Genomic DNA, 12,432 nt, shown 5'->3' with positions numbered 1-12,432 from the left:
AGGGCATCTGGGCAGCTGTCTTTTGGCACATTGAAGCAGCCTGCTTGGTGGTAGATGTTTTGAAGCCTGACTTTAATCTCATTTGCTTGATGAGATGCTCTGTGTGTTCTGACACTTCAGGGACATGCTCTCTCTCTCTCTCTCTCTCTCTCTCTCTCTCTCTCTCTCTCTCTCTCTCTCTATATATATATATATATATTTTTTTTTTTTTTTTTTTTTTTTAATTGGAGTATAATTGCTTTACAGTGTTGTGTCAGTTGCTGCCGCACAGTGAAGTGAATTTTTTTTATCTGAGTGAGAATTCTGTTGTGGGTAAAAGTTTGGGTTCGTACTTCTGATTCCCCTTTCATTAAGGGAAAGAAACACAGAGTCAGATAAATAGACTCGTTCATAGAGGAGATAATGGTACAGAATCCCAACAACTATTTCCTTCACTTTTTTTTTTAAAATTATTTATTTATTTTATTATTTATTTATTCTGGCTGCTCCGGGTCTTAGTTGCGGCACACGGGATCTTTAGTTGCAGCATGCGGGATCTATTCTCCGACCAGGGATTGAACCCGGGCCCCCTGCATTGGGAGCGTGGAGTCTTACCCACTGGACCACCAGGGAAGTCCCTCCTTCACTTTAATGTATTCAGATCCACCTATTAATTTTGGTTTAATTCAGGCCCCTGACCTAGTTTTTCCAGAATTTGGTAAGGGGCCAGAGAGGTGATTCAGAGATGTCAGAAATAGGCCACCCTAGCTTGGAATGCTTATTTGCTACTAAAAGTCTGACCACAGAGTTGACTGAGAATTTAAAGCAAAACAACATACCTGTTCACTTCACTCAAGTATTTGATAAATATAGAACTATGACAGTGGCTAATAGTATCTGGAATAGTTGTTCATAATTTTTAAATTGATGACATTTATGGTTGCTGAGCAAGATGCATCTAAAATGATGAGTGGGTTAAAGCATCAGGTTTGCCTTGGGTTTTTTCCTCCTTCTTGATGGTGATTTCTGCGTGCATGCATGTGTATGTATGTGTAGGTTTCAGAATCATTCTTTATCCTTCTTCCTTTTCCTAGGGCATATGCGGCCAGCAAAGAATCACATGCAACTTTGGTGTTTCATAATCTCTTGGGTGAAATTGACCAGCAGTATAGCCGCTTCCTGCAAGAGTCCAATGTTCTCTATCAGCACAACCTGCGAAGAATCAAGCAGTTCCTTCAGGTGTGATGAGAAACTGAACCCGCAGAGGAGGGTTTTATTTTTCTTTCCTGAAAGTTTCTTTTCTCATTTGGCTAAATAATGAGAACGTATCTTGTACTTTAAATCCAAGGAGAAGTAACTAACCCTTTGAGTATCGTTGCCTGAAATTCACTTCTTTGGTTCATTGAAATAATAATGTGATTGCTATGTTAATCGTGTTATGTTAGCATGTTAATAACATGATTGTGATGAGGTCAGATGACTAGGAAGATGACTCTTACTTTTCAGTGTTAAAGGTTCGACCATAAATGGATACTCCTTGACAAAGTCAGTTGCCTCCCTGTAAGACTGGGATAACACACTGTCCAAAGACAGACGACCAAGCCTTCTCTCACTGAAGTACTGCTCCTCATGACTGCCTTTCTTCTTCTCTTCTTCCCTTCATCTCCCACTAATGGCAGCCAGGCTCTGAGGCCTTTGCTGTGTTGTTTCATGTAGTAAATGTCATGCTTTCCCTAATTTATGAGGAAGTTAGCAAAGTTCCGTCCACATCTCCTTAGTCTGCTGCCACTTTTCATTCTCTTTCTCTCCTACGTACAGAGCAGATACCTTGAGAAGCCAATGGAGATTGCCCGAATTGTGGCCCGATGCCTGTGGGAAGAGTCCCGCCTCCTCCAGACCGCAGCCACTGCAGCCCAGGTGAGGCCTGGGAAGACACAAAGCGCTGTTGAAATGTGCTTCCTTCGTGTGTACAAAGATGTGCTTGCTCTTCCAGGGTCTTTAGGATGTGCACTGACCTATGGGGAGAAGTGGGTGTTTGGGTTCTTTGGTTTTTGTTGTTGTTGTTGTTTGGTTTTTTTTTGGTTATTTTGGCCGTGCCACGTGCGGCATATGGGATCTTAGTTCCCTGACCAGGGATCGAACGCGCGCCCCTTGCGTTGGAAGCACAGAGTTTTAACCACTGGACCACCAGGGAAGTCCCTGCGTTTTGTTTTATACAGTGAAAATAACTTTTTTTTCCTGAGTATAAAATTCATTCTGCTTTTTAAGAAAAACTTTAAAACATTACAGAAAATTACAAGAAAGAAAGTTAAAAAACAAAGATCTGAAATGTCCCTCACTCCTCTTTTTTTTAAACATCTTTATTGGAGTATAATTGCTTTACAATGTTGTGTTAGTTTCTGCTGCATAACAAAGTGAATCAGCTATACGTACACATATATCCCCATATCCCCTCCCTCTTGCGTCTCCCTTCCACCCTCCCTATCCCACCCCTCTAGGTGGTCACAAAGCACCAAGCTGATCTCCCTGTGCTATGCGGCTGCTTCCCACTAGCTATCTCTTTTACATTTGGTAGTGTATATATGTCCACGCCACTCTCTCACTTCGTCCCAGCTTACCCTTCCCCCTCCCGTGTCCTCAAGTCCATTCTTTATGTCTGCGTCTTTATTCCTGTCCTGACCCTAGGTTCTTCAGAACCATTTTTTTTTTTTTTTTTTAGATTCCATATATATGTGTTAGCATACGGTATTTGTTTTTCTGTTTCTGACTTACTTCACTCTGTATGACAGACTCTAGATCCATCCACCTCACTACAAATAACTCAATTTCGTTTCTTTTTATGGCTGAGTAATATTCCGTTGTGTATATGTGCCACATCTTCTTTATCCATTCATCGGTCGAGGGACACTTAGGTTGCTTCCATGTCCTGGCTATGGTAAATAGAGCTGCAGTGAACACTGTGGTACATGACTCTTTTTGAATCATGGTTTTCTCAGGGTATATGCCCAGTAGTGGGATTGCTGGGTCATATGGTAGTTCTATTTTTAGTTTTTTAAGGAACCTCCATACTGTTCTCCATAGTGGCTGTATCAATTTACATTCCCACCAACAGTGCAAGAGGGTTCCCTTTTCTCCACACCCTCTCCAGCATTTATTGTTTGTAGATTTTTTGATGATGGCCATTCTGACTGGTGTGAGGTGATACCTCATTGTAGTTTTGATTTGCATTTCTCTAATGATTACTCACTCCTCTCTTCATTGTCTCTTCCCAGGAATCCAACATTAATAGTCTGATATATATCCTTTCATACCTTTCTCCAGGCTCCCATAAACTATAGAAAATACACACATACACATTATATTTAAATTGGTTTACTTTTCTGCATCTTGCTTTTTTCATTTAATTATGTCATGTAAATCCTTCTAAGTCAAGTAGTATAAGGCTGACTCACTTTATTTGCTGCATAATATTCTGTGGTATAGATCTGCTATAATTTATTCAATTATTACCCTTTCGATAGACAGTCACTTCTTTCTAGGTTTTTTTTTCCTTCACTGTAAATACTAGTGCAATGCCTCCCTATATATCTTTATATATTCATGCTTTGATTTCTCTACTATGGATTTCCAGGCACGGAATTGTTAGGTCAAGGGATGTGTGCGTGTGTGTGTATAAAATATATATAAATTTTTTATAGATAGTTCTGGATTGCTTTCCCCAAAGGCTGTAACAGTTCACATTTGCACCAGAAGGATATGACAATGTATTATTCTTGGGAGCCACCTGGGGGATGGTTTGGGATTGAATCATTCAGGTTCATATGCATTTCTCTCTGTGGTTAAGTTTGAGAATAACCTCACTAGAGCTAGAGATACAGTTAGTTTAGGGAATAGGGATTATGTGATGCTAACAGGCCCATTGGGGGAACACATATTGATATATGATAGTCTATCTATCTAGATCATCTAATCTATTATGTGTATATGTGTATGTGTATCCTACTGTGTGCTGGTTGTTATGGCCCCCTGCTTTAGAGGAGGTTGTGGTCTGGGAGAAACAGAAAATCAAACAACTTTATAATGCAATAAAATACAAATTATTAAAATATACTAAAAAAGATGGAAAAACTTAATTAGATCAATAACCATAAAAATATATTGAAAAAGACTTGAAAAAAATTACACTCCCCATTCCACCAAAAAAGCCAATAGGCCAGATGGTTTAAAAGTTTTTGTTTTTTTTTTTTTTTTTTATTCACACACACACACACTGTATTTTATTTTTACAAGACATAAATAGACTGACACCAAGCATTGTACATGGATGACCACAACAAAAGCAACAATGATTGCAATTACCAAACATGAAACACACTCATACTATGTCATAATATTGACATTCAGTCCAGTAATCCTCCACTGTAACAGCTCCTTTACTTTGCAGTGAAAATTGATTTGTATATTCTTTGCCTCTGAGTCCTTGTGGGATTTTTTTTTTTTTTTAAATTCAGACAGAAAGTCACAAAAATTATACTCATCCTCATCAGTTCACTCAGTCCCATGTAATTAATTTTTTTTTTCATCTTGATCTTTTGTTAGCACTTTTATGAGTTCATCAGTTTTTCATTAGAGTTCTGAAAATGCTTATTCATTCAGTTCAGCAGTACAGTCAGTTACCAGAAACCTGTACTTGTCAGAGTCTTTTCCATGAATTTCTTGAAGATGAAACCCTTTTATAGGAACATATTTGCAAAATCATCAGAGTACACCCAGAACTGTCTGTAACTGACAAAAGACTTAAAAATGACCACGGTTAAAGATTTGATGAAAGTTCATAATAATGCAGTTGACAAGAAAATTAGTTATTTCTGAGATATACATTTTAAAGTAATAACTAGGATTATTACTTATAACATTATACCAGAACATATAAGATTTTTAGAAATTTCATGTAATGTCTGAAACATTTATATTAACATATTTCCATACATATTTCCATACAAATACAAATATAAGATTTTTAGAAATTTCATGTAATGTCTGAAACATGACTTGAAAAAAATTACACTCCCCATTCCACCAAAAAAGCCAATAGGCCAGATGGTTTAAAAGTTTTAACAAACTTTTGTGGTACAAATTGTTCCAGTATCATTTAAACTCTTCCAAAGTGTAGGGGAAAAAAAGAGATGTTTCCAGCTTATTTTATGAGGCTAGAATAATGCTAATATCAAGACCTAAAAAGACAGTGTAAGTAAAGAAAAGGTTAGGATTTTTGAATCCTGCTTAGTATACAAAGCATGGTTTATATTCTAGGAATGCAAGGGTGGCTTAACATTAGGGATTCTATTAATATAATTCATTAAATTAGTAAGTTAAAGAAGAAAAATTGTATTTTTGTTAGATGACAAAATTTAGTGTCCATTCTAGATTTTAAAAATAAGGAACTTTCTTAACAAAAAGAAGAATATTTGTCAGAAACCAAAGGGAACATGATGTACAATGGTGAAGCACTAAAGTAATCTCATTAAAAAGTTACAAGATTGAGGGTGCCTCCTGCCATTGATATTTTTCTGACAGATCCAGCCATTGTAATAAGACAGAAAAAGGGAGTGTTAATGTTGGAAAGCAAAAGACAAACTTTTAAAAAAACAAAACACAATTATTGGAACTAACAAGGGTTCAGAAAAGTGACTGTGTTCAAGATAAATGTTTTAAGAATCAGTAGTTCTCTTATACAATAGCAACAATAACCCTCCATTACATGACAGTGTAATGGAAGCAAAGATTGGATTCATAACAGGAAAGACAAATGTATATAATATGCATATATTATTGAAATGTATGATAAAACGTCCAGAAGAATATATACCGAAGCATTAATGTTGTTGGTTACGGGAGACTTCCTTAGTTTCCCTGAGGTGTTTTCTTTAATATCCTATAATCAGGGAATTTTTTTTTCTTTTTTTTTCCCCCCTTCTTTTAAAAAAAATATGGTAGAATACACATAACATGAAATTTGCCATCCTTTTTTTTTTTCTTTTAGCTGTGCTGTGCAGCTTATGGTTGGGATCTTAGTTCCCCAACCAGGGATCAAACCCATGCCCCCTGCAGTGGAGGCGTGGAATCCTAACCACTGGTGCGCCAGGGAATTCCTGCGTCTTAACCATTTTTAAGTGTACCATTCAGTAGTGTTAAGTTCATCACATTGTTGTGAACCAATCTCCAGAACTTTTTTCATCTTGCAAAACTAAAATTCTATACCTATTAGACTGTAGCTCCCCATTCCCCCTGGACCCTGGCAACACCATTCTAACTTCCTGTCTCTGTGAATTTGACTACTCTATGTACCTCATATAAATGGAATCATATAGTGTGTGTCTTTTTGTGACTGGCTTATTTCACTTAGCATAAAGTCCTTAAGGTTTATGCATGTTGTAGCAGGTGTCAGAATTCCCTTCCTTTCAAAGGCTGAATACTATTCATTGTGTGGCTCTATCACATTTTGTTTATTCATTCATCTGTTGATGGACACTTGGGCGGCTTCCACCTTTTGGTTTTTGTGAGTAATGCTGCTATGAACATGGGTGTACAATTTTTTCTTTTTAAAGACAAAAATGTAGCAGGAACAAAGAAGAAAGAACATCTAAGTCTAATTGAGAGAGTCAGGAACGGCATCATACAGAAAGGAGAGGTACTGTTTGAGCCGAGACTCAATGCTTATTGTATGGGCATCAGGCAGATGGTAAGGAGACCACAGTGTAGGGAGAAAGAAGATCGTGTTCAGACAGAAACAGGAGTGCATGTATTCTTGTGAGAAGTGTAGAAAGTTCAGCATCTGACTGGGTAAAGGAAGATAAGGTGGTCAAGGGCCACATCATGACAATCTTCCTAGTTACTCATGCCTGGCAGTTTGGCCTTGGAAGAGCAGTTTACCACAAGGGCCTTGGGCCCAGACCTCCTGGGTTTGAACCCCATAGATCTGCCACTTGCTGTGTAACCTCAGGCAAACTGTTGACTCTCTCTGTTCCTCCACTGGGAATGATAATAGCACCGACTTCATAGAATTAAATTAATTCCTGTGTGTAAGATGCATAGAATAGTACCTGACACATAAATGCGAAATAAATGTTAACTGTTTTCTGTTGCTGCTATCATCATCATCCTCATCCTCCTCATCCTCATCCTCATCCTCATCCTCACCACATCTGTAGGAAATGGGGACCAACTAAAGAATTTTAAGCAGAAAGCTGATAGGCTCAGATGTGGATGAGGGGGTAACTGATAATACTCACTGTTCAAGACTTGGGCGTCAGGGAGATTAGCCAAATGGCACTTGTCTGTGTATCACTAGAGTTTGCTGTTGTGGAGAACCTTTATGTTTGCATCCTGTTCCATAACATAAAAATAATCAATTTAAGCCCATTTGGAGAGGCACCAACTTTGCCATGAGAGTTAGAAAAGCAGTAAGTGTCCCAAGAATGGTCCCAATCGTATTGATCAGGGGCTGGCAAACAACACCCAGGGCCCAAATCCCGCCTGCTGCGTGTTTTTGTAAATGAAGTGTTTTTGGAACACAGCCGCACACATTCATGTATGCACTGTCTCTGGCTGCTTTCATGCCGCAGTGGCAGGGCTGGGTATTTATACAGTCATGCAGACTGTATGGCCGACAAAGCCAAAAAATATTTACCACCTGGCCCTTAGACAAAAAGTTTGCAGCCCGTAATACAGAGCTACCTCAACCCAGGCCTCACTGTTGTTCTGTCTGTTTACATCATCTGGCATATTCCCACCTGCCTTTCGTGGGTAAAGCACGAGGAGACAGGAAGACAAGTGAGCGTGATCGCTTGTCTCCCAGGGCTCTCAGTCTAATTGGGTGATAGGTGCACAAACACTTCAAGGGAGAAAAACGTAGAGGAGGATGTGAGTACTTTTGCTTCGGGAAGTTGAATAAGGTTTCACAGGGGAGAAAACATTTGCGCCGAGTTTGAAGGTGAGTGAGTTCAGCTGTGCTAGGCTGAGTGGACAGGGGGCGGGGAGTCAGTGTGCAAACACGTTGTGTGTGAGGAAGGGTGGGTAGTTTGCAGTGACTCAAGCACAGGGAGGGAAGGTTTCAGTTTTTGAATTGTGTGAAACATCTGTCTGTGCTGGGCTGAGACATTTATACCTGGAAGCAGCGGGGAGCCAATAGATTTTACTAAGGTATCAGAAGTAGGTTTCTGTGGGTAATGACTGATCACATCTATTTTCTCCCTTTAAGTGCAGTACCAATTTAGAAATAGACATGGGAGTTGAATACAGATTAAAATATCAGCTGTATTGTTGGTAAACAAGACCGAATACATGACTTGGATGGGTAACCATGGGGGCTTTATTTATCTATCTATCTATTTATATTGTAGTACAGTTGATTTATAATGTTTCAGGTGTACAGCAAAGTGATTCAGTTATACATGTACATGTATCTATTCTTTTTCAAATTCTTTTCCCATTTAGGTTGTTGCATAACACTGAGCAGTGTTCGCTGTGCTATACAGCAGGTCTTTGTTGTTTAGATACCTGTCCCCTGGGTCAGGTCTTGGGGTGAGAGACTGAGTTTGCAGCGGCAGGACTGCCCCAGTCATCCTTATGGAACTTCAAAGACCACTCACTAATGCCCACTGAGACAGAGACATAGGCCTCTAGAACTGCTTCTAGAAACCAGGCCCTCGCTTCTGCCCCAGGAGTGCCCCAGGAAGGCAAGAGTGGGAGGAGAGAGGCACCAGCTTAAGTGCTGGGCCCTTCGAAGGTCTCCATGTGCTAGAGTCTTTGTCCCAACCTCACTAATCCGATGAGTCACTCTCCCTGTGAAGAGAGTAAGGGTGGAGGTCGCCTTCCCAGAACTTCTAAGGGAAGTTTGTATTCTGTGGGCTTGGACAGGGTCCACTGGAAAAGGAGAGTATGGTTCCCTCTAAAGCTGGCATGTTTAGATCTATTTTGGAGACTTCTGGCAGCAGTGTAGAGAGCAGACTGGAAGTGAGCGAGATTAGAGGCAAAGGGATCAACAGTCGGGGCTTGAACTGAGCCAGTGGGGCTAGAGATCAGTTGGAGAGATTACGGAATACAGAGCCAGGAAGATTTGGTGGCTCAGTGTGAAATCAAAGACAACCCAGAATTTCTAGTTTGGGAAACTGGGTATATAATGTCTTTCTTGGACTCTCAGTTCTGTTCCATTGGCTGATATCTCCATCCTATGCCAGTAGCACACTGTCTTGGTCACTTGCAGCTTTTACGTGGTCTTTTTTGTCCGAAGACGTCCTATTACTTTGACAAAACTTATTTGTAAGGTTCATGTGCAATTCGACCTTTTCAAGGCACCGGCCTCCTCCCCTTCTCCCCTGAGATAATATCTCTTGATAGGGAATTTCACCCTGGGACAGAATGGTTTTTTTATTATCCCACAGAAATGTATTGGACACCCCCATGCATTTTTTTTTTTTTGGCTGCACCTCCTGGCGTGCGGGATCTTAGTTCCTCGACCAGGGATCGAACCCCTGCCCCCTGCAGTGGAAGCGTGGATTCTTAACCACTGGACCACCAGGGAGGTCCCCCCGCCCAATGCATTTATTTATTATTATTTTTAAATTTAATTTTTATTTTATATTGGGATATAGTTGATTTACAATGTTGTGTTAGTTTCAGGTGTACAGCAAAGTGATCCAGTTATACATATACGTATATCCATTCTTTTCCAGAATCTTTCCCATATAGGTTATTACAGAATATTGAGTAGAGTTCCCTGTGCTGTACAGTAGGTCCTGCCCAATGCATTAAAATAGGCATCTAGCATCTGCTGTCATAAATTGTTCTGAATCTTTTTATATATATATACTTACCTAGAATGAGTTTTCTGAAGGTAGGGACTGTGTCTTAGCTCAACATGTGGTCTCCTAGTACAATACGTAGAGTGGGTTTATATTATGACCTAGAGGTAAAAAGCCAAGGATACAGGTAGAAGTGTGAGAGCTTTCTTGGCACCGTACTGACAGCAGCTGGAGGGCACCGGCTGCCGGTGTAACCACCTTTCCCCCCACAATGGCAGCAGCAGCTCAGGCCAAGCAGGAAGCGTAGTGGGGGTAGATGGAGACTAGACAGAGATGTTTTTCTCCCCGTATTTCCAGCATTCACATGTACATTGGCTCCCTTTTTTGGCAGCAAGGGGGCCAGGCCAACCATCCCACGGCCGCCGTGGTGACGGAGAAGCAGCAAATGCTGGAGCAACACCTACAGGATGTCCGGAAGCGTGTCCAGGTGAAGCAAGTCTAGGGCAGGAAGACTTTTCTTGGGGAAGTTGCCTGTGGGTCCTGCGTGTATCTTTTGTGAGGTTTTTAATCCTATTCAGAAACTTCCTTTTCCCTCTCCCCAGGGAAATCCTTTTTACTTCTGTTTTGGTTTGTTTTAAACAGGATCTAGAACAGAAAATGAAAGTGGTAGAGAATCTCCAGGATGACTTTGATTTCAACTACAAAACCCTCAAGAGTCAAGGAGGCAAGTGAATATTAGAGACGTTAAAATCTCCCGTAGAAAGTGAGTTTGTGCTCCTTGAGTCTCAGGACTTGCTTGTTCAGACTCGGGGGAGTGGGTGCTCAGGGGCTGCTGGCGCTTAAGGGAGCCTAGTTACTGAGGACAGGAGTATTCCGTCAGCTCAAGGAGTTTCTCCTTCCTTCTCAGATATGCAAGATCTGAATGGAAACAACCAGTCAGTGACCAGGCAGAAGATGCAGCAGCTCGAACAGATGCTTACTGCGCTGGACCAGATGCGGCGAGTAAGAGCTGTGGGCACCTCCGCCTGCCTGTCTCACTCACGTGCAGGACTTGGGCATCTCAGGGAAGAACTGGCTTGTTTTCTAATGAGTTCCTTCTCTGGAATTGACTAAAGACTGTGGTGAGAGACGGTCTGAGGAAATGTTTTCTGACTTTGTTTTTGGTTTCCAACCAGAGCATCGTGAGCGAGTTGGCAGGGCTTTTGTCAGCTATGGAGTACGTGCAGAAAACTCTCACGGATGAAGAGCTGGCCGACTGGAAGAGGCGGCAGCAGATTGCTTGCATTGGAGGCCCTCCCAACATCTGCCTAGATCGGCTAGAAAACTGGTAAAACAGAAAAGAGAAGTTTTTCCTTTCTTCCTAGAAAGCTGTGCTAAATTATGGTCAGAACTGCAGGCCCAAAGGGTTGCTACTACATTTCAGAGGTGGGGACTTCAGCATACTCAAATTTAGTCTAAGGGTTAAAGCTTTTACTTTATTTGGACAATTTTTTTTAATGAAAATGTATTTATATTGCTATATTTTATATTTTTTAAATAAATTATTTATTTATTTGTTTGGGGGTTTTTTGGCTGCATTGGGTCTTCGTTGCTGCGCGCAGGCTTTCTCTGGTTGCAGCGAGCGCGGGCTGCTCTTCGTTGCGGTGCTTGGGCTTCTCATTGCGGTGGCTTCTCTTGTTGCAGAGCCCAGGCTCTAGTGCGCGGGCTTCAGTAGTTGTGGCTTACAGGCTCTAGAGCGCAGGCTCAGTAGTGGCGCACGGGCTTAGCTGCTCCGCGGCATGTGGGATCTTCCCGGACCAGGCCTCAAACCCGTGTACCCTGCATTGGTAGGCAGATTCTTAGCCACTGAGCCACCAGGGAAATCCCTATATTGCTATATTTTAAATATATTTGACTAATTGAAATAAAGCTTTTGGTTTAACTGTATTTAACACATGGACTAAATTTCAAATTTTAGTTACTTTAATACTCTCAAATGACATGCTTTTTATAAGGGAAAAAAGTTCAAATACAGAAAATTAATAAAGAGAAGAAAAGACTTTAAAGATCAAATCATGCAGAGGTTCTTAGAGTTAAAATTTTGGTGACTGTCACTCTAGACATCTGTTGTATATATAAAGATAGAAATCTATACATTCCACATTAGTAGGATCATTCTTTATATGCTCTTCTATAATCTGCTCTTTTACTTTCATTCATTCAGAAAATCTTGATGGAGCACCCTTGATGTGCAAGGCCCAATGACAAATATGCTGCACCAGCTTAAACTGGGAGAAACTTGACATGAAAGGGAACCCAGATACACAGAGCATGAAACTGGAAATTTAGGACAACTCTACATGAGATGCCTGTTTGTTCACATCCTCACTAACCCTGAGCTTTGCTGATTTACTGAGAGCAGTTTTAAATGCTTCCTGATCAGGGAACCAAAAAGCTTAAGTTCTGGGAATGGAGAATGTAGATGCCAGAAGGGAGTCAGCGAGCTCAGAAGTCCTGGTGCCGTCCTCCCCTGCCCCTTGCCTTCCACCTTCTCTCTTTGGGGTCTTTACTAAACTAGTGGGGGGCCATCAAAGAGAGACACTGATATTCTCCATTCTTGGGGACAGACTTAATCAGCCTTTGTCTCCCTGTCTACTTTTTCTATATGCAT

At 40.8% G+C, this 12,432-nt stretch overlaps 1 protein-coding gene across 4 annotated transcripts in view; it reads left to right on the top strand.

Moving 5' to 3' along the window:
- STAT3 (signal transducer and activator of transcription 3) overlaps positions 1–12,432 on the top strand; it is a 66,344-nt gene that overhangs the window by 36,292 nt on the left and 17,620 nt on the right. For all 4 annotated transcript variants that reach the window (XM_036838409.1, XM_036838412.1, XM_036838410.1 and 1 more), the window contains exons 3-8: positions 1,074–1,218; positions 1,798–1,896; positions 10,174–10,269; positions 10,425–10,506; positions 10,690–10,784; positions 10,958–11,109. In XM_036838409.1, coding sequence (XP_036694304.1) covers positions 1,074–1,218; positions 1,798–1,896; positions 10,174–10,269; positions 10,425–10,506; positions 10,690–10,784; positions 10,958–11,109 — 669 coding nt within the window. The remainder of the gene's footprint in view (positions 1–1,073; positions 1,219–1,797; positions 1,897–10,173; positions 10,270–10,424; positions 10,507–10,689; positions 10,785–10,957; positions 11,110–12,432) is intronic.

Source organism: Balaenoptera musculus, chromosome 20 (assembly GCF_009873245.2).
Source record: "Balaenoptera musculus isolate JJ_BM4_2016_0621 chromosome 20, mBalMus1.pri.v3, whole genome shotgun sequence".
Taxonomy (NCBI): domain Eukaryota; kingdom Metazoa; phylum Chordata; class Mammalia; order Artiodactyla; family Balaenopteridae; genus Balaenoptera; species Balaenoptera musculus.
The sequence above is the reverse complement of the archived record's forward strand: the minus strand, read 5'-3'. Positions and strand labels throughout refer to the sequence as shown.